Source organism: Dermacentor andersoni, chromosome 1 (genome assembly GCF_023375885.2).
Source record: "Dermacentor andersoni chromosome 1, qqDerAnde1_hic_scaffold, whole genome shotgun sequence".
NCBI classification, from domain to species: Eukaryota; Metazoa; Arthropoda; class Arachnida; order Ixodida; family Ixodidae; genus Dermacentor; species Dermacentor andersoni.
In genome coordinates this window covers 336,747,023-336,774,228 of record NC_092814.1, presented here as the reverse complement: position 1 = coordinate 336,774,228, position 27,206 = coordinate 336,747,023, and the positions used below count along the sequence as shown (strand labels likewise).

General features: G+C 44.9%; 1 protein-coding gene across 1 annotated transcript in view; it reads right to left on the bottom strand.

The window, feature by feature from the left end:
- Positions 1 to 22,413: 22,413 nt before the first annotated feature.
- LOC126516467 (lysyl oxidase homolog 3-like) overlaps positions 22,414 to 27,206 on the bottom strand; it is a 154,182-nt gene continuing 149,389 nt past the window's right edge. Inside the window, exons 8-9 of the mRNA XM_050166596.3 lie at positions 24,991 to 25,243; positions 22,414 to 23,846 (exon numbers count right to left, since the gene is read on the bottom strand). Of these exons, the coding sequence (XP_050022553.1) occupies positions 23,724 to 23,846; positions 24,991 to 25,243 (376 nt within the window). The 3' untranslated portion in view covers positions 22,414 to 23,723. The remainder of the gene's footprint in view (positions 23,847 to 24,990; positions 25,244 to 27,206) is intronic.

The window sequence follows — 27,206 nt, the reverse complement described above, 5'->3', positions numbered from 1 at the left end:
CGTCCACCTTTGCGAGTGGTCAATACAACGAGGTGTTTGATCCCCACGAGAGGGCAGTGTCTTTTGGGGTCGTCACAATTTCTTTTTTGAGCAGCTTCAATAATTTCAACCTCGGCAAGGACAAATGACAAGACAACAAAGTACCCGAAGTTTCAACGTTGTGCTTAACCAGTACCGTTCAGTTGCATTTTCTTGTAGGTTTTCAAGTGTGAATGTTCCGATACATCTTGAAAGGTTATCTTACCTCACTTACATATTAAATTTGACATGGCAAACGTGCGGGCTATCGCAATGAATTTTCCACGATAGCATTAACTCCATGGCTTGAGAAACCAGCGTCGCCAATTTGTTTTCCAGTATTTCATGCACATGAAGCTGCATCTCTTCTCTGAATATTTTTTTTTCGGTACGAAAACAAATGAACCTTGAATATGTTGCGGACTTTGTATGCTCACTGCACCTGTATTAACCTTTGCTTTGAACGGTAATTAACTTTACAGTTAGTAAATTATTGGCCTGCTACAGTGGTACAGTGACAACGCACCCTCCTGCACCGTCACGTAAAACTCAGGGCAACAATGCGAAATTGCAGGAAAGCAGCCTGTTCTTATGTAGGCGAAACGGTAGAAAACAACACGTTAAAGAAAAGGAAATCAAAACTGCAGTGAAGTCAACCAGTTGCATCCCTTCCTGTGAATCTTTGGATCTTTTAAGTATAAGCGGTTCTTGCATGTCCACAGCTAATCAAGTGTGTAGAAGCATCCATGCCTTACATGCTTCTAATAAGCTTGTGACCACATTTATTAGTGTATGAACTGATATAACGATAGCCTCTGTGATCACGACCTTTACAAGTAATGAAGTACCATGCTACTTGCAAGAACATGTAAGCCTGGGATTTTAAAAGAAAATTTTGCATTTCAACTGAACAGACAGTACTAGAGCACCGTTTCCACGGATCATCGGTTCAGAAGGCAGTGAAGGCACTTTTATGCTTTCTCAGAACGTCTGGTTTGCGCGAGCGGTTTTGACTCAAGTACTGTTCGTACATATCTCTACATCTTCTCTCTCCCTTCTCTCTGTCTCCCTTCTCCCTTCCCCCAGCGTACGGTAGCCAACCAGACTCTTAACTGGTTAACATCCCTGCCTTCCTATATTCCTCTCTCTCTCTCTCTGCATTTCAACTATACACAATGTCTACTTTATTCAATAAAGGCCCACAATCTGCTTTTTTTGCAATGACACACTTATTGCGAGTTTTACCAACATACAGGCAAGAAAAAAAAACAAATTTGTACACAACAAAACTGTTCAATTTATTCGCCTGCCACTGTGGCTGGAGCATTTTGCTGCTAGCACAAGGTGAGGGGTTAAATTGCTGGCCATGGCAATCGCATTTCGATCGGAGTCATAGGTAAAAAAAAAAGCTTTTGCGCTTAGATTTAGTTCATCATCATTTATTGAACCCTTAAACTTTGCAAGACTATTGCATAAGCGGGTATGCATATGAAAATCTAAAAGCGACACTAACACCAATCGAAAGCAAAGGGCACCATTGCAAAAAAGCATCTTTCCTGATGCTTCAAATGTGTAAACATTTATTGCATCAACATGTATTGTTCAACCGCACTGCGTAAATTAGCATGATCAGGCACAGTAAGCACTCTGTCAGGTAGCTGGTTCTACAGATGTATCAATGTCAAAAGACATAAATGCTCATACTGCATCGTGCACACAGCACGAAGAAAACCTTTTTCAAGAGTTGTCCCTTCTGGCAGATTCGAGTGGGTCATAAGCAGCAGAAAGATTATTAGAGGGCATTGTGTAATACCGCTTATGAAACAATAAAAAGGGTGAAGTGGCTTTTAATACAGTAACTCATGCTATTTTAGTAGAAGGAACAATGAACAAACAAATTGGTAGTAGAGCACGCAAGTTAAACCGTAGCTTTTGAAAAAGAGAAAATTGCAGGTGAGAGTAGGAGCTGCATTTCGCCCACACACACCAACTACACAGGCATACTACAAGAAGTACTAGAGTCTCTGGAAAAGATATCTTATACAGAAATCAAGAATGATGAAACAAGCTCTCGACCACATGGCAAACTTTCTTAGCCATTCAGGCCTCTCAGTTTCTGATAAGCTAGCTTACATCGACGTCGAAAATAAGACCAGAATCAAGAACTACATCAGATTACCTGTTGTGCTTCACATAGCTGGACAAATATATCCGCAAGTCAACATCGCCAAATTGTCAGCTAGTGTAAGAGCAAGATGGTAGAGCCAGCACGTGTGCGAAACAATTATGCCATGCCTGGAAAGAAAATCTACACATGGTGAAAAGAATAATCTCAAGATCATGGGGGATGGACGAGCGAATACTGTGGAAAATCGCAGACGCTGTACTTGTGTCAAAGGTATTGTACGGTATGAATTACCAGCAGCGCACAAAAAGGCAGTTCATCGAATACAGGTGTCGGGTACTGACAGGTCATTCCAACTTTAGCGTCTTTGAAGACCTCTACGAGAAAGAGCAAACGCACAAGCACCTAGACAGAGCAGAGCTGCAGTCTGCGGCCCAAATTCTTTGACTGAAAAGCTCGGAACCAGCTTGCAAGATATTATGCCAGCCAGCACATGAGATGCAAAGACGACTACCACTCCCTTCAGAAACACAACCTCAGGAGCACCTGAACTTGAAACACAACAGGCCCAGACCGTGCAACATGGGGGTAAGCAATTAGGCCATGAGAGTATGTGCGATTGCCAAACATAGAGAAGAGGGCGCTAATCATGAAGACACAAACAAACATGAGGCACCTATAGCACACTGACGTGGAAATAACAGTGTAACAGTAGTATGACGCTGTATAAAATAAATACCATACAATCAGAAACGCTGAACTGAAAGCAATCAAAGCAGTACTTGCAGTGCAAATTTGCAGACTACAGCATTTTTCTTGCCTTCGTGGATTCACAAGAAACTGCCAAGAAATTAAATTACACTATACATAGCCATGTAGATATTTCAGGACAAAAGGGGGCTCATGAGCCCAACACACACACACACACACGCGCGCGCACGCACGCACGCACACACACACACACACACACACACACACACACACACACGCACACACACACACACACGCACACACACACACGCACACACACACGCACACCCACGCACATACACACACACACACGCACGCACGCACACACACACACACACGCAAGCACACACACACACATGCACACGCACGCACACAGACACACGCGCACACACCAAACATATGCAAACATATGCAACCAAGCATAAATAAAAACGTTACAGAAACAAAATACAGATAAAAATTCCAATTGCAAGAAAAAACCAAACCTTACAATCGCCAATCGTGTATATCAGCACCTTTCAAGAAATAGCATTCTTTTTCTCTAGACAGACTGAACGCTTGCTTATGCAAACACACTGCCATTGGGGAAAAAAGCTTTTCTTGGAACGTAGACAGTTGCATGCGCAGTTGGTGATCACAATGCATTGTTTTTTCGCTAGACTTACATATTTATTTGTTCTTTCTCTCTTTCCTATTTTAGATGATATTTGGCTTCATCAAGCACTGGTTTTTATCAGGCTTTCTTGCTGTACTATTTTCTGGTAACCTTTATAAATCACTGGATTTTCACAAACTTCTTAATTAGAACTTGGATTACCCTGTTCTTACAGTATCACACTATACACTCTTGCAACAGTGCCCAAATAAAAGGTTTTAGAAGGTACACAGAATCATGATAAGGACCATTAAAGTGATTTGTTGCAGTCTAAAAAAATAAAGAATAGCCTGGCTGCAAATAGCACCAGAGAACACATAAAACGAACAAGAAAACCGAGATGATCTAAAAGCAGAAAGTTAAATGTACATGACGGCTGACAAGCAATAAGCCGAACATACACCAAAAGGAGAGGCAAAAACTAATGTCTTATTCCGGACAGGAAATACATTCTTCTCTAACGGAGGACATGCTGACACAAGTTTCTCCCAGCGTCTTTATATCTACAGCTTCCATAACTTCCCTAGGCAGCTGATCATATCTGCACAGAATGCTAGCTTCTTCCTCAACAATGCATGTTCGGATGTTGATACCACTTTACGAAACCACTTAGATTGTGTGCAAGAGAAACCATACCAATCATGATTGCGAGCAAAGTTAGAAGTCCAGAAAGCCGCTCCATCATTCTTCTGTACTGGAAGAAAACGGGACAAGAAAAGTGTTGCAAGCGTTGGTAGTTGCAAAAAATAAGCCGGTGTGGCACACAGGCTTTTTATTGGTTTTAAAAGTTTCGTCGCAACATTCAAAAAAGAATTACGCAAAAGGTAGCTCGTCGCAAGCTGGAAGTGTATTTTTCACATGTGGTATGGTATGGTATGAAGAACTTTATTTAGGTCCTGAGGGATCAGTCTGGGACTGATGCGGGCATGTGGTCTGCAGACCTTAATTTCTTTTTTTTTCTAAGATGTAGTTCATAGTTCATATATATGTATTATATATATGTAACGTATCGGCAGAGGTCCGGTCTTCCTCAGAAGGATAATTACACGCACAGAGAGTGAAAGCAAGTACGTGAATGCAAACATGCGCGTACACAGGGTGGCTTCAAAAAAAAGTAAAAAAGAACGTAGCCTATGAACACGACCACGTGTACATTTAGTGGCGCCATGAATACGAACACGTGCATTCACTCATGTGAAAGTCAACGAAAACAACCGTGAATACAAACTTGCGCGCACATACATTGGCATCATGAAAAAAAAAAAAAAACGCTGGGCAGTTTGTGAATAACCCACACGTGAACAGACGCACATTAAGTCGTATCCACAATGAAGGAAAGACAAAAGACGCAGCCAATGGAATGTAGCGGAAAGGGGTCACATGTTAACCAAGAGCATGCGAGGAGTCGAAGCTGCCAGGAGAAGTTGCTGCAACTTTTGTGCGACCACTAAGATGATGAGAACAACCCAACCTGGTTATAGGACACCTATACTGTGACCTTCACTGACCTCTGAGTTGAACGGACAGTGTTCCATTGCATTCTTCGCACAAGTGGCATTGCAGATGTGTTTGCGGGCAAGCTGTTTTTGATACAAAGTCAGTGTGTGTAAATATAAATAAAATATAAATGAAAAATTATATGACAAGGTGTTGTATAAACTTCGACATAACAGAAGGGCGAGAAAATTTGCTAATGCATGATGCAGAAATACACATATCACTTCATAAACATGCCATATATGTCATATACCTGGTGTTCCAGTTAACTTGAACCAAGATTTTTAAAAAACCAAGAGGTCTAAAGAAATTCTTCCGACTGCATAGTAGCGGCAGTCGTGTGTACTTACAGCCAGTATTTTTTCGATCACGAAGTGATTATTAATTGCTCTTAATTTTTTTTGTCTTTATCCAAGTTAACTGGGACACCCGCTATAAGCGTTAGGAAATGCATCAGGCAACTAGAAAAAAATATTCAATGGTGCATCAAACATGTAAAAAATGGTGTTGACGAGACTAGAGTGGTTTCTCGAAAAGCAGAGCCTTTACCCAGACACGATGACGGGTTTTCGCAAAGGACGATCTTCACTTGACAACATGATTGACTTGGTGTCAACCTTCGAACAGGATAAGAAGCGTCGACGCTTGTCAGGAGCACTATTTTTGGACGTCAAAGGTGCATATGACAATGTGTTGAATGAAGCCATTCTTGACGCACTTGAGGAGCTTGGAATTCCAGGTAGGATGTTTCAATGGTTAATGAACTACCTTACAGGCCGGACCATATTTATGACGATGACAGATGGGGAGACCAGTCGCCATCAAATAAGCCGTGGCGTTCCTCAAGGAGGCGTACTCAGCCCTACGCTGTTCAATATAACCCTTATTGGACTCGCCGATATCGTGCCAGAGACTACGACCATGAGCCTATACACTGACGATATCTGCATATGGGCTTCTGGTGTTTCGCGGCCTTAACTTCGGGCTAGACTGCAACGTGAAGTGTCGGTCCCCTCGAAGTATTTGCAGCAGCGAGGTCTACAATTGGCACCAGCGAATTGTGCGGCCCTTGCTTTTACCCGCAAGGCGATGCACCGCTACCAGATTACGATTAACGGCGCAGCCATAGCGCACGTAACGCACCACAGATTTCTAGGAGTGATACTTGAGCGAACCTTGTCCTGGTCGAAGCAAGCGTCGATGCTTAAGTCCAAATTAAGCAGCTTCATACACATGCTTAAATATATGGTAGGCATGAAGTACGGCCCGTCAGAGTGATTATTGCTCCAGCTACATGAATCACTTTTCGTAGGCTACTTACGATACAGTTCACCGATTATTACAAACATTCGCCCCTCCTGCCTACGTACACTGGAGGGCTTACAAGCTCAGGCACTGAGAACATATCTTGGTCTGCCACGCTGCACTTCGACAAAGGGCGTGATTGCGGAAGCATGTGTACTTCCTATAGACGCTTATTTCTCATGCGAACCTTTAGGGTATATCTTCGACTATTGACCCGCCATGAACGTCACCCTCTATCGACCATTCGCATTCTACGCTCAGACAGCACTTTCTCGGAATCTCATTCGCGTCAGGAGAGCGTCCTTCCCTCAGGCTTTACTGCGGCAAAAGCAGTGGTCATACCAGAGTGGACTTGACAAAGACCTGTGGTGAATCTATCAATTCCAGGAGTCAGGGAAAAATCGCGTATACCTTCATGTGGACATAAACAACTTACTCTAACCCATATATCTGAAGAATATACAAGTCGCTTCAATACATATAGTGTGTCAACAACCACTTCAACCGCGGCATTCGTAATACCGAATATGAAACTCAGAAAGCGCTTCCATCTCGAGCAGCAAATTACCTCAACGGCCGCAGAGATTGTTGCCATTCGGGAGGCAATCTGTACACATCGATGGAGCCGCACCAGACTTGGACTATATCTTGCGATTCCAAGCCGGCACTTCAAGTGATCGATTCTGTCCTTAGACGAGGACCTTACTATGTCCTTGCTCAAGAGGTGAACGAATCACACGATGTCGCCCTAAGAGCTGGCCATTGCATAAGGTTTCAGTGGATTCCAGGACACTGTGGTTTACATGGAAATGAGCTCGCCGAGGCGGAGGCAAAGATGGCGCACATTAATGCCACGCCAGTGTCCAGCCCATTTTCACGACCAGACACTAACGCCCTCGTCTACAGACTTCTGCGCGATAATAATGCGCCTCGCCAGGTCATCGTCATCAGCGCCTTCAAGAACTCAACCCAGAGATGAAAATACGCATACTAGCGAGCATGAAAAGGTGTGATGTAAGCTTGCTGCACAGATTAAGGCTAGGTGTGGCCTTCACCCGGCGGTATCTACATCTCACCAGCTGGGCGGACTGTCCGAATTGGGAGGAATGCGATATTCCTGAGACGACAGAACACCTCTTGTGCATCTGCCCACGATTTGATGTGCAGAGAAAACCGCTGACAGACATCTTGTCAAAGTTGGATCATTACCTGACAAGATTCTATTGGGACCTTCGCCTGACCCTCGTCACCAGCCTGATAGTATGAAGGATCTCAACAAATTTTTCTGAGAGCGGACTGGACAAGAGACTTTGAAGAGTCTTGGAGCGTGCAAGATTTTCACTACCATCTTCATCCTCATAATTAACGTCTTCTCTATTGTTTCTGTCTACACCCTTTCCCCTTTTCCCAACGCCGAGTAGCAGGTCAGAACATTGATTCAGGCCTACCTCTTAGCTTTTCTATCATAATAAATACCTCTCTCTCTCTCTATACATACATATATACGTGCATGTATACGTGCATGTATACGTGTATGTTTACGTGAATGTATACGTGGATACGTGTATACATGCACTAATCATTCAGCCGCTCAATAAAATGTCAAAATAAAAGGGAAAAGTATAGAACCATGAACGCTAGAAATGCACGTGCACATATTTTGACATCATACCGACCAAAAGTAATATGGATAAATGCATATGTGAAAAGAATAATAAGGGGCCATGAAACTTGCGAGGAGTTAGCAAACTAAACGGGTAAAAAAGAAAAGTTTGCCAGCACTTTTCATTGATTCCACAGTTACCGCTTTAAATTTATGAATTGGATACGGTTCTCGGAGCTCTCTTTCGTGGGGGGAACGAATACCATATTAAACGGTTCCTGCGGTGATTTTATCAAATTAGTGACCCGGAATACGCAGGTCTTTTTATAGCCGAAGATTAGGGAGAGTAGCAGCATGACACTTATGGTTGTTAAAGCGGTACCTGAACGGCATTTCAGTTTGTTCAACTTGCTGTAATTTGCAAACAGAACATTCGAGCAAATAGATGCAGTTGCTAGTGTCGCACGTAAAGTTACCTTTATTTTCATGCGGAAATCGGAGGCAGCGCATTGGACAACACATGATCTCGTCATAAGTGCACAAACCTTGCAGCGTGTTTTGTTGCTAGGTCACGACAACCCGCACGCTCAGGAATCCTCGTTTTAGATGACGTTAAGGTGTCATGCAAATTATTAGACCGTCTAAAGGCAGATCGAGGTGATTCTGTAAAGACAAAGTGAAGGTGATCCCTTTGCGCTAGTATGTTGAACTGTTTTTTAAGGATTGACAAAACCTTTGGAACCGATGCTGAGTGGGTTAGAACAAGGTTATTTTGGGGCTGAATGGACCATTGCTTTTTTGCGCAGAACAAATCCTTCCGAGTCAGCGCATCGGCCCATTTAACGGCATCATCCACAATATGGCGTGTGTATTTCTGCTGAATTAAAGTTTCGCGATGTTTTTCACAGTTTTCGTAAAAGTCTGACTGTTCTGAGCAAAGCTTCTTAAAGCTGAGCGCCTCAGTATGGGTATACGATTTTCCGATGTTTTACTTGTGAACCTTTGAAGTGAAGATAACGATGCCCGCCCGCTGGTTTTTTGTACCGTTTAATCGTTAGTTTGTGGTTAGATAGGGAAACTGTACCGACCAGAAAGTTAATCGTAGAACGAGAGTACTCATGCGAAAAAGAAGTAGATGGATGGATCGGCGGTACTAGAATTACCTATAAAGGATGACAGTTCATTTTGCCCCATGAGGCCATATCCGGAAAATGTCACCTATAAACCGCTCATAATAAATTGGTTTTAGTTCGCGCTTGCTAAGAAGGTCATCCCCAGAACAGACACAAAAATGCTAGCATAATTAAATCCAATGCAACTGCCCTTTGATGTACCGCTTATTTGAAGGTAATGCGAACCGTCAAATTCAAAATTATTGAGTTGTCAAATTAATTTCAAAAATGTAGACAGTCTGTCACTACCAATGGTTTTTTCGTCAGACGATCTGTCATATGCATGAGCAAGTGCCTGATTGCCATCACTATGGGGGATGTTTCTATGGAGTTAAACCACATCTAATGTAACGAGCATCAGGAGGTTGTCGGTGTCTAATAAAAAATGATTCGTATCTACATCAATTCGTAACTACATCAACATAACGACAAAGTTGTTTCGTGACAGTGCCAGTGCCTGAATCAGGGGGCCATCCGGGACAGTTTTCTTTGTGTATATTAAGCAACAAATAGAACCGGCCAGGGGTGAGACTGAGTGGGACGAGTGAACCTACTGCTCTATCGCTTAATTGCTTAGCCTTTACGAGACCTTTAATGGTGTCTTCGACAATTGTTTTAAAATCTGCGGTACAATCACTGTCTTGGCGCTTATAGCAAGTGTGATCATTTAGCTGTCTCTGGGCTTCGCTTATATAATCCGTTTTGCTAATGATTACCGCGGTACCACCTTTGTCTGCTGGTTTTATCACAATATCACTGCGTTTAGCCAATGACGTGATAGTTTACGTTTCTGCTAATGAAATATTTGGGTTAAATAAATTTTGCTTTTCGTAAGCTTTATGTACGTCCCGTTGGGCAGCGGCAATATGCATATCCAAGTATTTATCACTCTGAGCCGGAGGGGTGCAACGGTTGCTAGAAGGCATTACTAGCGGCGTATCAAAAGGGGATGGACAGTGGTGGAAATATTCCCGAAGGCGCATGTTGAATGAAAAGTTCTACAAATCTTTAGCCAACAGAAAATCGTCATATCCGCCAGTTTCGGGACAAAAGGTTAGGCCCCGTGAAAGAATGCGAAGTTCATCCCTAGTTACGCCTACATGATAGAGGTTGTCTACGTTAGAAGGAGGCGACGTGCTGTGCTCTAGCCTAGGAAAGGATTTTATCGGGTCCGCCTTTATTACCTGCCGCGGAAACAACGAGCGGTCCAGTCTCTAGCTTGGCGATATCATGCGTACTGAAGTCACCACTGGCGCACAGTTGTCGTTTCGTATTTAGCGAGTCCTCGAAAAGGTGCTGATAACGATTGTGAATAATACGGGCAGCATCTAAATAGGTCGTTCTGTGGGTTTCATCCCATTGATCAGTATACTTATCAGGCATTGGACTGGTGGCTGCTGTTACTGAAAGAATGAGTCGCGTAGGTGCAACGCGAGCCACTATAAGTATGAACTAAGTGTACATACATGCAGTTCGCTTCGGATGCGCTTTTCCGCCACTTTCCTGACCTTCAAGAAGGCGGAAGAGGCACAATAAGTATTCGCCTTATGCGCGCAAGGCTTACCTAGTCAGTGTGTAGGGTTTTTTCTCTTTCCCCTAGCCTTTGGGGAACCGGTCCGCACAGTGCTTTGCATTGCTGATTGGGGTCTAGGTCGCATTCTCGTTGCTGGAGTTTAGTTGCCTATTTGTCGTTGTGAAGACCGGTTGGGTACGCAGTCTTTTTCAGTTGGTGGTGGGCTGGTTGAAGACTCGGAGTTTCACGAGAGGGACAGGGAAGCGGATGGCAGCACTGTCCAGGCCAGGCCTGTGGGACGTTGTCCGGTGGGTGGGGAGCTTGGGTAGTTGGCCGGTTGGCTCATTGAGAGCTTAGTTCTCGACGAAAATGACACTGGTGGTAGTTCCTGTACCATCGGTGTACTGAGTGCGGGAAATTCACTTCGAGATGGGAAGCTTGGCGCATTGGACAGCTGGCTTGCAGACAACCGCGAGTGTGTTCACTCGATCGGCAGACAAGGAGCAGTGTCTTTCCAAAAGGAAGAAAAAATATTGATTCTTCTAAAGCACAGCCTTTGGAGATGAGTAGCCATTAACGCGACGCCGTTAAAACCGGGATACCATTAGCAGGGAGAAAACTATAAGAAGGCAACCATTCAAAGCCGTGGTCGATGAAGTTCACACACCTGGAATGTCGGCAAAAGTACTGCAGCAGGCAGTTGAAAGCACAGGCCTCGCGATTGCAGTGACGAATGAGGACATCATTTCACTTACCACGATGTCGATTCGTAGTTATCGGCAGGATTAGGCTAGCATAGACACGGCCCATTTCCGGTCGTTCTTTGGCTATGATCTGAAGCAAGTCACGGTAGTTTCTGAAGGCTACGCGTCCAGTCGTTGAAGTCGTCATTAGTAGCCTCACTGAGGACAAGGGTTGTTGTAGAAGGTGGCACAAAGCCTAGCAAGACGCGTGCATCAATTAAGCGCGCTCCCACCTGCCAAACGAAGGCCGCAGTAGCAGTGCGGTTACTGTTGACGTGATAAAATAGGTACTTGATTTGGGAGTCGCCCAGAACAATAGGTACCCATCAAACTCAATTTCTACTACTGTTTTTAATACAGTACGTTGCACAAACTGAAACGCCGTTCAAATACCTCTTTAAGAACCATAAGTGTCATGCTGCTACTCTGCCTAATGTCCGGCCATAAAAACATGTCCGTATTCCGAACCGCTCGTTTGATAAAAGCACCGCAACCATCCATCAATCTTGTTGACGTTCTCACCCCGAAAGAGAGCTTGGAGAATCGTATCTAATGCATAAATTTAAAGCCCTAATTTGTGGAATGAATAAAAGTGCTGCCAAACTTTCCTCTTCACCCGTTTAGTTTACTAACACCTCGCAGGTTTCATGGCTCCTTATTATTATTTTGCGCATACATTTGCATATACATTATGACAATTATGTTGTCAAAATGTATGCACGTGCATTTCTAGCTGTCATGGATCCCTACTTTTCTATTTGATTTTGGCACTTGATTGTGCGGCGGAAACGTCAGTAAAGTCCTGTTATTTTTCCTACATTCTTTGAAATACACACACACACGCATATATATATATATATATATATATATATATATATATATATATATATATATGTGTGTGTGTGTGTGTGTTTGTGTATGTGTGCGTGTGCGTGTGCGTGTGCGTGCGCGTGCGCGTGCGTGTGTGTGTATGTGTGTGTGTGTGTGTGTGTGTGTGTGTGTGTGTGTGTGTGTGTAGAGAGAGAGAGAAGTTTAATGATACGAAATGCTGAGAGGTCGGCCTGAGGTATATTCCTTTAGCCAGCTATTCGGCATTGGGGGAAGGGGAAGAGGGAAAGAAAGAGGGAAGAGGTGCATGATGGGTGACGATGACGATAGAAGGAAGATGTAGAACATATCGCAAGCAATTTGGCATGCTCAAAGTCTGCAATCCAAGCCCGTAGTTTTTAAAAACTTCAGTAATGCCTGAATGGCCTTGAAACTCGATTGAGCATCTGGCCAAGGGCCTAAAATAACGTCCTCCGACAACGGTGCGCTGTCGAGACGCGTAAGGTCGTTGTCCAACCTTTCACGCTCTTCCACGTACTTAGGGCAGTCACAAAGCACATGACCTATAGTCTCAGTCACATTGCACACCTCACAGTGTGGAGACTCGGTGCGTCGCATGAGGTGCACGTATCCGCGCGTAAACGCTACCCCCAGCCTTACTCTGTGCAGAAGATTGGCACAGCTTCGTTAAATTTTCGGTGGTAGCCTAAAATTCATGGCAGGGTCCAATCTCTGGAGTCGTCTGTGGCGATTATCCCGATTGTCCCAGTGCTGTGCTGTCAATTTTCGGATGACACTGGAGAGGAGACAGTTGGCGTCCGCTCTTGAAAAAGGAATTGAAAGCAGTGACTCTCGTTCTTCGAGTGCTTTCTTCGCTTCGGCGTCGGTCAGTTCGTTGCCCTGTATACCACAGTGACTGGGAATTCACTGAAATGTGATGTGGTGGCCGTTTTCTTGTGCTAAAGTGTAGAGCTCGGCAGTTTGAAGAGCCAACACTCTGTAAGCGCTTTCTTTCAACACCACTCTAAGTAGTTGAAGAGCCGATTTTGCGTCGCTGAAGACTGTCCATATTTGAGGAGGCTGTCGCGAAATATATTGAACGGCCTCTCTGATTGCCACTAGTTCCGTAGATGTTGAAGTCGTCTTGTTATGCAGACGAAACCGTCGAATGACTTGATGCGCAGGCACGACGAAAGCCGCACCAGACGCATACGACGATACCGATCCGTCTGTATACAGGCTCACCGAGGAGTCATATTCTTTCGATATATATTCAAGTGTTAAATGTCTGAGGCCGACGGTAGGTATTCGCGATTTTTTAGAAATTCCCGGAATAGATAGACGTACCGGTATTTTGGACATTACCCATGGGGGCATATGTGGAAGGTCAGCCGGGGCAAAGTATGCTGGTATGGCAGATTCTTGCCATTTAACGGCTCTTGAAAAAGTGGAGTCCGGCCGTATATCGGGTAATGTCGATAAGGGATGGCGTCCATGACGACAAAGCAGTCGCAGGAATACTCGAAGAGGTTCGCATCGTAGATAGACAGGTAAAGGGATGACGCGAGCCTCCTCAATTGTTCCGTGGGTTGAGGTGCAACGTGGAACACCGAGACATGTTTTCAGTATCTGTGCCTGGGCACTTTCCAGCGTGCGTAAACATCACGGGTTCATACCTGATAAAACTGGCAGGCTATACCTAATGTATCCTACGTAGAGAGCCTGGTACAGCCGGAGTAGCGAACGCTCAGATGGACCCCACTTCATACCGGCCAGAAAGCGGAAAACTTGAGCAAGCCCAGTTAATTTTTTCTTTAACATTGCCACATGTTTCGACCATGAAACACCGCGGTCAATGACAACGCCGAGGTACTTGTGGTGGGTGACATATGGGATGGCATTTCCATTGATCATAATTGGATACCAACACATAAGCTTCCGTGTGAACGCTATCGCAGCGCACTTGTCTGGGGCCAGTTGCAGTCCTTGGCACTGCAGGTACTGAGACGTTAAAGAAACAGCACGCTGCAATCTGGCACGAATTTGCGGTCGCGTGACTGCGGAGGCCCATATGCATATGTCGTCTGCGTATGTACTGATGTGTACTGTATCAGGAATTATTTCCGCAGGGCCAATAAGGGTAACATTGAAAAGAGTCGGGCTGAGAACTCCTCCTTGAGGCACTCCACGGACCACAGCGTGTCTTGTCGTTTCGCCATCATTCGTGGACGAAGACTGTACGACCATTTAGGTAATTATCAATCCACATGTAGAGACGGCCGCCGATGCCTAAATTACTGAGGGCATCAAGAATGGCTTCGTGCAGTACATTGTCATAAGCTCCTTTTATGTCTAAGAAAACTGCTCCTACAAGGCGGTGTCGCTTCTTTTCGTGTTCGATCGTGGACACGAGATCAATGACCCCATCTATTGCAGACCGGCCACGTCTAAATCCGGTCATCATTTCAGGATAAAGCTCATTATTTTCCATGAACCATTCTAATCTAGTGAGCACCATCCGTTCCATCACCTTACCGACACAGCTAGCTAAAGCTACTGGCCGGTAAGATGACATTTCGTAAGGCGATTTTCCTGGCTTTAGGAGGGCGACCAAACGGCTGGTTTTCCACTGTTTCGGGACTGTACTGGATGACCACGTGGCGTTATAGTATGACAGCAGGACTTTCCGACCTTCCATCCCAAGGTGGCACAGAGCAGTATACGAAATACCGTCAGGTCCATGGGCAGAAGATCGTCTCGACGCAGCAAGTGCAACTTCCAATTCCGGCATCGTGAAAGGAAGGTCAAGACGATCATCTTTAGGAGGTAGCACGGGTCGATCCAATGTTGGACATGCTGAAGCATCAGTACGGGTGACTCTCTTACAGAAGTATTCGGCAACCTGCACTTCCGTCAGAGATTGGTGAAGTGCTAGAGCACGGAAAGGATGTTTTGCTGAGGAGGGGCACGAAGGCTTCGTACTATCTGCCAGATCCTAGAAAGTGGCTTTCGAGGATCTAGAGACGAACAGAAGGTCCTCCAACGTTGTTTTCCCATTTTTTGAAGGTGACGCCGTATTTTTCGTTGAGCTCGTCGACATAAAGCAAGGTCTAATGACGATTGAGTTCGCCTAACCTTCCTTTCCGCTCTCCGACGGATCGCTCGGAGCCGTTCATATTCAATATCAATCGCCGTTCTGGATGTAGGTGCACTGATGAACTTAGTTGTCTTCTGCACTGATGATACAATAATGTCTTCTATATCAGATGGTGAAGTGATGTCTCCACAGTACTCTTCGACAGATGTAGTGAATGTGGACCAATCACTGCAGCGTACAGCAGATGCAGTTGATTGCACAAACCACTTCATCTGCACATATGTTGGTATATGATCGCTCCCATGCGTTTCTATGTCCAAGCACCAGTTGACTAAGGGCAGGAGGCTCTGAGATACAATAGTGAGGTCTAAGCAACTTCCGTAGGTAGTGCCGCGGATGTAAGTTGGAGATCCATCGTTGATGACAGCCAGACCTTCAGTGTCTATGAAGTCCATCAAGTGCCTACCCCGACAGTTCATTGCGGCACTTCCCCAGTAAGGATGATGAGCGTTGAAGTCTCCAGTAACAACATGAGGGCCTGGGGAACATTGTAATACAGTGGATAGATAAGAGAGCTCAAGTCTTTGTCTAGGAGGTATGTAGGCGCCGATGATCGAAAACACATGTAGTTTATGTTTTAGTGTCACACACACATATTCATTGCTGTCATGTGGAGCGATCGTGTTCCGCACAAACGTCATGTCACTGCGTATACACATTAACACTTTGCTCTTGTGTCGATCTTCACGTGACCAGAGCTTAACGTATCCGGAAAGGCGAAATTCCGACGTGAGATTTGGCTCGCATATCACGATCACTGGGAAGCGGTATTTGAAGACTCGTTGCCTAAAGTCAGACATGCGGCCGCATAAACCTCGAGCATTCCATTGCATTATAACAGAATGATGCATCTTTTGTTCCAATGTCCAGTGTTTTATCGTGAGAGCCATGATTAACACCCCTATTTTAGAGCCGCTAATAGCGGCTCCATATCATCTAACGCCTTCACGACCGATAGTGCAGTTGGCGTTGCCATTCCGGAGAGTAATATACGCATAGTGTTTACTAGCTGTTTGAGCATGTCTATCACCTTTTCATTTCCAAGCCTTTCATTACCCTCCCGGCACTTGGGGTGAGCCGAAGGAGTATCTCCTCCGGAAGCCCTTAGTGGTAGCGAAGGCCACTCAATAGCCGAAGAGGTTGGACGCACGTAGGATGACGCCTCATTCCTTGACGGGCGCGGTGGTACTGGGGGAGGCGCATCTTGTGTGTCCAGGCCGTGCACTCTCTGTGGCACGTTTTGCATCCAAGTACTCAAAGGAAGTGCCTCTTTCCCTCCGGGCTTGCTCTGGGAGCGGCGACGCCTTTGCCGCAACCGGCGCCTTTTCTTGCGGACGGAATCGGCAGCCTCCTTGTGCGTGGAGTTCTCTCTCACCATTTTTCTCAGGATTTGCCTCTCCTCTGCCACTTTAGGGCAGTCCTTGGATGTCGCTTCATGGGCTCCGGAGCAATTTGCACATTTCATGGCGTCAGTCTCACAGGGGTCTACATGATGAGCACCACCACATCTTCGGCACGACGTAGGATTCTTACACACCGCACTCACGTGGCCCAGTTTGAAGCACTTGTGACACTGTAACGGTCGTGGTACATATGGACGCACTGAGTGCCTCACATAACCTACTTTGACCGATGCTGGCAAAGAGTCTGACTCGAACACCAACTTGATGCACCGGGAGCGGCCGAATCGGTGGATGTCGAGGATTCGCACTGTCGACGATAAAAGAGATCGCAGGTCTTCATCCTTTATGTCAATGTCCACATCTGATATCACACCAGAGCAGGTATCTTTGCCGTACGCTAGGAATGAGCGAACTGGTATGTTACCAACCACTTGAATGCCTTTCAAAGCCTCCAATACTGCCTGAGAATTAACGTCCACCGTCAGAATGTTCTTCCGAGCATTAATGCGGATCTCTCTCACATGTCCTGAGGCTATTCGATCGAAGTATTTGGTCAGCGATTGTCTGTTCAACGAATTCATATTCGTACCTTCCGTAGTTGGGGTGTAGCCCACGGAGAAGACCCGTTCGTCACATCTGCTTTTATGAGTAGAATCACTGCCTGCTGACGTCCGGCGAAGCTTGCGCTTCAAGTGGCGCGATTGGACTAGCGTGTAATCACTGTCCGATTCCATCTCTGCCGCTGTTGAGCTGTCAGATGAATCGGGAAGCCTATAGTCGGTGATGTCGCGGTTTCCCACGGACAGGGCTACCGCCGCGGGACTCGCCTTGCCATGAGGGCGCGGAGGTCCTCCGTCCTCCATTCCGGAAGATGACGTCTTCGAGGAAGCTCCTGATATGCAGAAGTCGCACAACTTTGAAGAACCACAGAACTAGGTCTACCGTTCCGCACTTCTTCCGTGTGTGTGTATGTGTATATGTATGTTTCCCATCTAATAGGGGATATTTTGTTACATGTTTGGTGCACCATTTAATATTTTTTCTGGTTAGCTTATGCATTTCCTAACGGTTATATATAACAAATAATATATGGCATGTTTATGAAGTTATATTTCCGCATTATTTCCGCACCTTCTCCTATATTCTTTCATTTATATTTTATATATACTTACACACGTTGACTTTGTATTAGAAACAGCTTGCCCGCAAACACTAGGGACACCACTTCTGCAAGGAATGCAATCGAACACAGTTCGTTCAAATCAGTCCTATAGTCCTATAGTTCAAATCAGTCCTATAACCAGGTGTGGTTGTATTGACCGTCTTCGTGGTCGCACATAAGTTGCAGCAACTTTTCCTGCCAGCTCCGACCCCTCGCCTGCTCTTTGTTAACATGTGACCCCTCTCCCCTGCATTCCATTGGCTGCGTCTATCGACTTTCCTCCCTTGTGCACACGACTAAAGGTGCACCTGTTCACGTGTCGGTTAGTCACAAACTACCTACCAGTTTTTTGTTTTTTATGATGCGCAAGTTAGTATTCATGGTTGTTTTCATTGACTTTGACAAAAGCGAATGCACGTGTTGGTATTCGTGACGCCACTAAATGTACGTGTGCTTGTGGTCATAGGCTACGTACTTTGTTTTGCTTTTTTAATGGCACTGTGTGTACGCTCAAGTTTGTACTCACGTTCTTGTTTTATCTCTCTCACTCATTTCTTTCTTTACGGAGAAAAAACGTATAGATTGAGCTTTGTATGCTTGCAATCGCACTCTTGATGAATGCCGGAAGTCACTCACTACGGCGCGCCTCATAATCAGATCGTGGTTTGGCACGAAAGAAACCCCATAATTTAATTTTAACTTATCCGCGCATCGTACACATAAACAGCCATCACGGGAAAGCATGGAGACAAAGACTGCTGGCGTAACCAACAGTGGCACAGTAAGAAGGCGAGTTCAGAACGTTGGTTAGAATATGAATAATCTTAATAAAGGCCAAACTGTAGTGCGCCGACTACCTATCCACGTACCCACAAAACCGTTTTAGGATAGGTCGATAGATCATCGTTCACAAGAAGGTTTAAAACAACGCACTGTGCACCATGTTTTGAAGAAACAGCAGAATAGAAGTTACCTAACCGATGACACAACTTCTCTGATTATCTTAGGAAGCCAAGTAACCTTGACTCATGTGTAACGTGTATATGTTATCTCAGTTGCAGCCTATGACACCATTAACATCACGTCACCCTCTCGTCTCTCACCGTGAGAATTGTAAATAATACAGGTTTCTTTGAGCTGATGTCACGAGGCTGCTCTTGCTAGAAGTCACAATAAGTGGGTGAGGTTGATAATGGAGGAACGAAGAATCGTTGAAACAGGCAAGCGTTGCCTCGGCAACCATCTCATTATTGCACAAAAAACTGCCGCATCTGGAAGTTACTGTACGCTTACGCGCTTTGACAGCAAATTTTGCATAGAAGGCCTCCGTTTTCTCTTTCTACCCCCAGTGGTTGCTTAGTGGCTATGGTGTTGGGCTGCCATAATCACGAGGTAACGGGATCGAATCCCGGCCCCTGCAGCCGCATTTCGATGGAGGCGAAAACACCCGTGTACTTAGATTTAGGTGTAGGTGAGTGAACCCTTGGTGGTCAAATTATTCCGGAGTTGCCCACTACAGCGTGCCTCATAAGAAAATCGCGGTTTTGGCACGTAAAACCCCATAATTTAAATCCATTTTTTTCTAATATTGGCTATGTTGAAGTTGGCAATTTTAGGTGTCACTCTATTTGCGTATTGTAATTTTCGAGTATTTTTACGTTAAGATTATATAACGGAGATAGAGCGACGCGAGGGCTCATAGGCGTCCTGTACGGGTTCTTTGATGTGTTTTCCATATATCATCATCAGGGCAGAGATAAATGTTTCGCAAAACTGTGTATAAAGCAGATGATGATACACTGAGTGTTCCAGCACTTCGTTCATTGCAGTTTACTGCTTGCAGCATTACAGTGTCCGAGAAAGAATAAAAGCGCCCATTTAAAGGAACACGTTCTTCCGTAAGGCTAAGTGTGACGAGCGCTAGCAACATTTCTGCGACCAGTGAATCAAAATAGGCCTTACCTTATAGATAATTGCTGAGAACACCGTAGGGGATTCGATGATCATAAGTCCTTTCGAGGTAGGCAGCACAGCTTTATATAACCAAATTTTACCCCGGTATTTTCTCTTGAAAGACAATTATGAAAGAATTTCTCTGTGTGACAGCTCAATTAATGAGGCCCCGTAAATACTGCTATTAGATCCGATAACTTAAAGTAGGACGAATGAACTCTACGCCATGAAACGGCTGTCCAACAACCTGTCCTTGATTGGGAAAAGTGTGCTCCGTAGTTATATATGGATTTGTTGCCAAATCTGATACATTAGTTTTTATGGCTTTAACTTTATTTTATAGAGGCAAGTACTTGCCCACCAATTATGCAAAGATTTGCACACAAAAAAATCTGACGATATTTCTTGGTTGTCACATGGACGAGTACCAAGACGCCAACATTACTGCTGTGCAGTCCTTATGAAAATTCCGCCTAAACTGAAGCAAAGTTTATTCGAAATGTGTGAATGCATGTCTATTTAAAGAGGCGGACGTGACGCGTATCTCTACAAGCAGTCACAGCATTGCACTGTCATCGGCAACGCCACTTCACGAGAGGCTGATCATATAGTCTGACCTCACTTGGAACTGTTTTATAACGAAATAGATTCAGCGTCACTATCTAACGGGTTTCACTCAATAAAGTTACTATTTCCCATTGAGTAGCAACTACGTTACAAAGCTTTTTTTTTTTTTATTCCCTTAAAGCAGGACACTCGTAAATATAGTGTTCAGTGTGTTTTTTAAAGGAGTTTAGACACCAATTGTGGAAACTAAATTGTCCGTATATGATACGGTTTGAATGCTTACAAGGAGAGCTTTCACAAAGTATGAATTACAGCATATGCTTAAAACCTAATTTGTTTCAATTCGGAACTCTGCAAATGAAACGTGCCTCGTTTCAAGGGACTCTTGAGAGTAGCCATTATGAAAACGTCATTCTTGAGAGTTAAATATTTTGCGTTTAAATAGGTCATTGGCCTAATGCAAACAGCGCAGCCCTGGTAACAAGAGCCGCTATAGCTCTTCTCCAAGCCACTGGGCTGGACGCACGGCTTTAGAGAGGCCACAACTCTGTGAATTTGTATTTACGCATTTCTATCTTATACCATCATCCTTCATCAGCCCTTTTCCTCCCCGTCCCTCTTCCCCAGTGTAGAGTAGCAGGCCAGAGCAAGTTATAGCTCAGGCCGACCTCTCTGCCTTTCTGTAAATAAATTTCTCTCTCTCTCTCTCTCTCTATCTCTCTCTCCCTACGCTCATGCCATGACATCTTCACAGCGGCGGCACGTGCGTTTGCTGAGACACGACCGGGAGAGGCAAGTAGCTCCGGCTTCGATAAACCTTGGCACAACTGTGAAATCGAGCAGACGACGGGTGAGGTCGTTGCCCTCAACCTGTCAGTGATTTGTGTGGACTCCATGACGTCGGGTACTACTGATTTACGCCACACAAAGGTTACCCACCCCTGCTGTCTGGAATCTTGAAATATGAAAATGTGCAATGGAAATTTTTTGCGTCGTATTAAATTCCTTGGGACATGGTCCCACATATACGGGCTGTCATGGTTTCCTAGACGCTGTGTATTACCAAGTAGAATAATGTCATCCGAGAATTTGGTGTCTGCACTCCTTTAAGGCTTAAAAAATTGGTTAACGGGAATTTATTTATTTGCGCGCTATAATTTGTTCTTAGGTACATTTGACATTCTACGAGAAGTGCGTGCGGACCTCAAATCACAATTGCTTCATGGAAGAGATTTCAGGTTCCATGTCATTTTGTTTTTATTATATGGGCGGCTTGGTAAGACTAGTGCATACCAGTAGACAACTAAGAGCGCTCTATTCATTATATATAACGCACCTAGACGGGTAGCCGTAATTTCAAGATACGCTATGTGGATAATGACATTTATTGCCTTCTATTTCAATGTAAGAAAGCGAACTGAGGTTTGGATTACTCGAGCAGCCACAAAAGGTAATGCAGATGCGTTCGAATGCGTGCGAAATAAAGCTGGTTAATAGTCAGGGCGGCGGCGAAGGCCTAAATTTCTGAATAACTCTAACAGATCGAGGAAGATTTAAACAGAATTTTTTTTAACTTGTTCTGTCCATGACAGTAATTCGCAGAAGATTATGTGTCTGATTATCTACTATGTTATATGATTATAACTTTGGTTCTGTCCAGCGACGTGGCATTCCCATATTTTTAAACTTTTGGCTAAAGTTCCGTGGGACACCCTGTATATAGAAATTCTGGGCATCATGCACTCTGCTGTGCCATGGCTTGCAATTCATTATTTTTTGTTTATTTGCTTGTTTGTTCTTGTTTGTTTATTTGTTTCTTTGTTCTTGTTTCCTGTTTGTTTTGGCTACACTTTTTCTATGGATTTTCTCGTAGCTGTGTTCTGTAGCCCGACTTGCAGCTCCTTTGTGTGCTAGCTGATATGTCGGTCTTACACTAAGAAAAAGTGTTACATGCTTGATGTCTTTTTTATACTGATTATTTTTATTCTGTTAGCGTACATTACAAAGCACTCAAGTTCCTTTGGCAGTGCAATTACTGCACCAGCAGGTGGTATGCAGCGTCCGCTGCACCTCAGCATATCAGCTTCCAGTTGCTCGTCATCGGTGGCGGTGTTGTTAAGGCGAGCATCCGTTCGCCTATACTGCTGGCGCGGCGTATGTGGATGTTTGCTTTTGTCGAAGAAATGCGAATCACACCTTATTATAAATAACCTCACTCAGACAATTTCCAGCCGCACTTGAACGCATATGAACCTAACGCGACCCTTGAAACCGGCTCACGTAATTAAATTGTCACTTCAATTTTAACTTAGCACAGAGAATAAAGAGAGACCAAAGGGATGAGGGGTTGGGCAGCCGCAAAGGCTAGCTCCCCGAAAAGCGGCCTACATTATCCCGCCAAAAACACACCGGCGCCACCAGAGATGCTGTGACAGAGAGTGCTAATGCGTATTTTGCGTTAGTGATGAGCTCCTGCTAAACCTGAGTATTGAACCGAGCTTGTTTTCAAGTCAGCCTGGAAGGCGGCGAGGGGGGGGGGGGGGGGGCGGTTGTTTCTAATTGCTCAGCGACTCCGCAAGCCTACAGCAATCTCATAATCTTTCCGCGTTTATTAGACGTTCAGGTCCCCTGCGGTACCTAAGCATCAGCCAGTCACTATCGGTCCCTTTGCGGCGCTCATTTTACTTACTCAGTATTTCTCGGTAGCATCTCATCGTGGTTGTCGGGATTAATTTGACGCAACCGCCATGGCAAAAGCAAAGGTCTTTGCGAACTTCGATTCAAGGTGTTCTGACCACGCCACCCGATGTCGTCATGCAGGTCCCTAGTGTTGCGTCTGTTACATGTACACTTAGGGACCTAACTATGAGAGCCACCCAACGTCGTAGAACACCTAGATGTATGCTACAGCACTGTAGTCCTTTTCTCAGAGTGTGCTTGCAGCTCGAGACGGTCTCTCGAGCACATTCGTCGTTACGAGGATGCTGTCGTGTTGACCCTGCGACTGATGCCGGCGTAACTTTTTTTTTTACCAAAAGGAAAAAGGAAATCACGCAGGCGCGACTTGTCCTTTCTTTTTCTAGATTGTCGCAAGTCCCACTGCTGCGACTTGAACCTTGAGTGCAGCACCAACCAATGGCCGGTTCATATAGGTCGTATGCGGTAAGTGGGCGGAATCCGAACGAGCACATTGGGTTTTTTCAGTTTATCTCGACGCTCCTTGAGATGCGCGTCCTCTTGGGGCGAGGAGCCTTCTCGTTGTCGCTGCGAGTTCACGGCCTTCCAAGAGTGCAGTTTGTGACGGCAGCGTAGGTCTGCGTGTAGATGAGGTCGCATACAGCAGCGTTGTTATCGTAGCTCATCTCAGCCAGCTTGTATTCCGGGTTGATGGACACCTGCGTAGCAGGAGAGTAGGGTTACTTCCGAACTCTGTGCAAAGTTCAAGACACCAACAATGAAGAATGTAGTAGATATTCAATTTTACATCAACACTTATAAGAGTGATTTGATGTGCTCGTGTATGCACAGGTAACCTCAGAGCACTAACCACAGACTGCAGCCGACGCCTCTAAACGTCTGTTTGTGGTATTATTACTGCAAGTCCAATAGAAATGTATAGAGGATGATAAGAAAACCAAATATGGGAAACAAGTCGTCATTCAAGGTAGACGCGTGCACACACGCACGCTTACGCACGATTTCTTTTTGACAAGTTTGTCTACCTATGTCTACAATAGTCGCTCCAATTTTTGCTGATACTTGCAGATATACACGAGGTATTCTATACATTCTAAATAATTAATAATTCTTCTTGCTATTCATAAGACTGCCGTCATTCCTCATTGAACGCAAAGTCTGTCAGGTATACGTGGCGTAATCCTGGCAAACGGGGCACTTCTATCCCTCTCTTTCACTTAGCGCAGGCGAACGTTTGCTTGCAAAAATATAAGGTAACTTTTGTTTTCCTGTGCAGCCAGTGACTAGAAATATAGTGTTTCATCACTGGCCATGCCCTGCTGAACTTAAAATATTGGAATGCATCGTGTAACCGCGCAAACAACAAAGGACAAAGAAGCAAACACACAGGACAGGCGCGGAACAGTCGTAATCAACAGCTGATTCTTGCGGACGATTTTATATCTACTTTCCTGAACGCGCTTCCTCAGATGGAAGCACTGATGTCAGCTGCTGGATTACTGTGCGCCAAGAAAGGAGCCGCGCCACGACTCTTTTAAGGTGATATCGTTAAGGACCCCGGGTCGCAGAAAATTCAGCGTCGGTGCCCGGCGTCTGACGTCGTTTCGGCAAAATGAATTTCGAATTGCCCATACCCAGGCCCTCCATGTGGCGCTAGCAAATTACTGAACTAACTGACATTCTCAAGCTAAAATACATAGACAAATTATAAAGTACGACTTACACGCAACCTACAAATATGATAGCGTCGGATTGTAATTTGAACATAATTCTGTTACGCCAAAACTCAAACAAACCCGTTTTTCTTTAAGGAACGATCGTTTTAAGCTCGCGCATGCGCACCCTGAGAGTGTAGTGTCCGTGTGGCACGTCGGTCATGTCGACCCACTGGCAGTCGATGTTGTGCGCGTAGGTGTCGGTGCAGCCGACAGAGATTCCCTGGTCGCCGTAGTTTGCGCAGTTGTAGCGCTTGTCCACTCCGGGCTGGCACACGTTGTCCTCGAGGCAGAAGCTTGCCTTATGGCCCTCGGCCACGCGCTTTCCGGCAGCGTCCAGCACGTCGTAGTGAGCGAACACTTCCATTGAGTGGTAATGCCTGCATGCAAGAGAGGCTCAGGTTCAATGGTATATATATGTAATTATAGGATGATTTTTGCGGCTCAAGAAACACATTTGAAGTGGAGTTAGAAATACTTCTATGCAAGTACAGAAAATTTCGAATTAGTCTCAAACAATTAGGTGCTGCTTGTAAAATTTGTGGGCTCGTGAAGAAAAATTGAAACTGACGTGTCGATTGAAATACTGTCTTCATTTTCGATAGTTCCGCACTCTACCAACTCCGACTTGTCAGGTGAACCATCTCGCATTTTATGACAAGCTATAAAACGATCAGTATTTCAATGATGACGAGTGCCATTGGTGCACCTGAATGAGTCAGTATCGTTGAGCATCCACCCTGGTTGGAAACACCATGTCCAGAGCAGTGTTTCTTCACTAAGAGATACACCGACATTTGTGTCATTTCTTTTTTTCTATCGTGACTACAGATAAAATGAGGATTTCTGTGGGTTAAGCGTCCCGTTTATCTACCCTGCTTAGGCGAAATCGCCAAAGCAAGTTAGAAAAGCTAAATGGGCGCTTAATTAAGGCCACAGCCGTCCATTTGTTTCCCGTACCCAGGGAGAAATATTCATCATCACGTCGCCATAAGGGCGATAAAACGAATGTGTCGAACCTGGAACCATAGTTCTCGAACTTGAGAAGTCCAAGCTGTTGAAAAGGTGAGCTTTAACTCTGAAGACTAACCCTAGAGCTTGAGCAGGCTACTGAAGTGTGGGGTTCCTACGTTGGTACCACCTTTTTGGTAGTTGCTACTTGTAGACTCCCGCATGTGTTGGCCAGTTTTATTTTAATGGCTAAATAGAAGTCTAGTGGTTAAAACGTCGAATTCACAAAATAAGAAGATGAGTCATGGAACAATCCTGGGAGCAGGCCAGATAGTTTCAGCCTCGTAAAATCGTCTTCTTATTTCTTTTACGTTGCGTTAACCGCTAAATTTCGCGATTCATTCATGATCCAAGTGAGAGAGCTTTCGACCCACGGTAGATTAATTTTACGTGTTTGTAAACACGTTTAACGTCTAGTACTTTTCATTGGATTCCGCTGTAGTGGTATTGTCTGTTTTCTGATTCAATTATTTGATTTTGACAATACACAAAATTTCATGATTGGCATGAAGCTGGAGCTGAAGACAAACTAACATGCCTGGCTTGGCTCCTAGCGCTATGGTAACACTAATAACAGCCATAATACCGGAAATGTAACTAGTACTTCGCACCTGACCAATGGTACTCTGTACTTTGAGCAAAATAAAGCACCAAACAACGCGATTCAAATTGGAGCTAATATACTACACATACGACGCTAATAATAAAGACTTAACAACTCAATAAAGACTGTGCACTCCCATAAATTGAAGAAAAAAGAATGTCGATCTTGAATGAACGTTGACTACCGTTGTTAAAAACGCAAGAGCTAAAAGCAGAGAGGGATCCCGGGACACCTGCCGTGGCTTGCGACACAGAGCATGAAGCAGGCCTAAACGGAAGAAGAATTAAAAAAATACAGTACAGCCGTCCTTTACTCAACCAGCTCCGTCTTTGGCTAAGCTAAAATGAAGTGCCGCCATCTCTCGCCGCGGTATGCGGGACTGCTCGCTACCTTTGATGTGTACACGTTGAAAATTGCGCAAGTCTCTGCGATCTCTCAATGCGAACAGCTGTCACGACCTCGGAAATGGGGCGATCGTGTTCGTTCGCCACGCTTTGGTTCGGCTTGGTGAGGCGCAACGTAAACGAGAGTTCCGAGCGGATGTATACCTGGGATCTAATCAGCGGTCATGTGGGTTCGAAGCCTACGCCTTCCGCTGCAGTAACTTAGTGGCTGTGGCATTGTTCTGCTCAGCTCGAGGTCGCGGGTTCAATCCCGGCCACGACGGCCGCATTTCGGCGGAGGGATATGCAAGAGCACTCATGTATACTACATTTAGGCGCACGTAA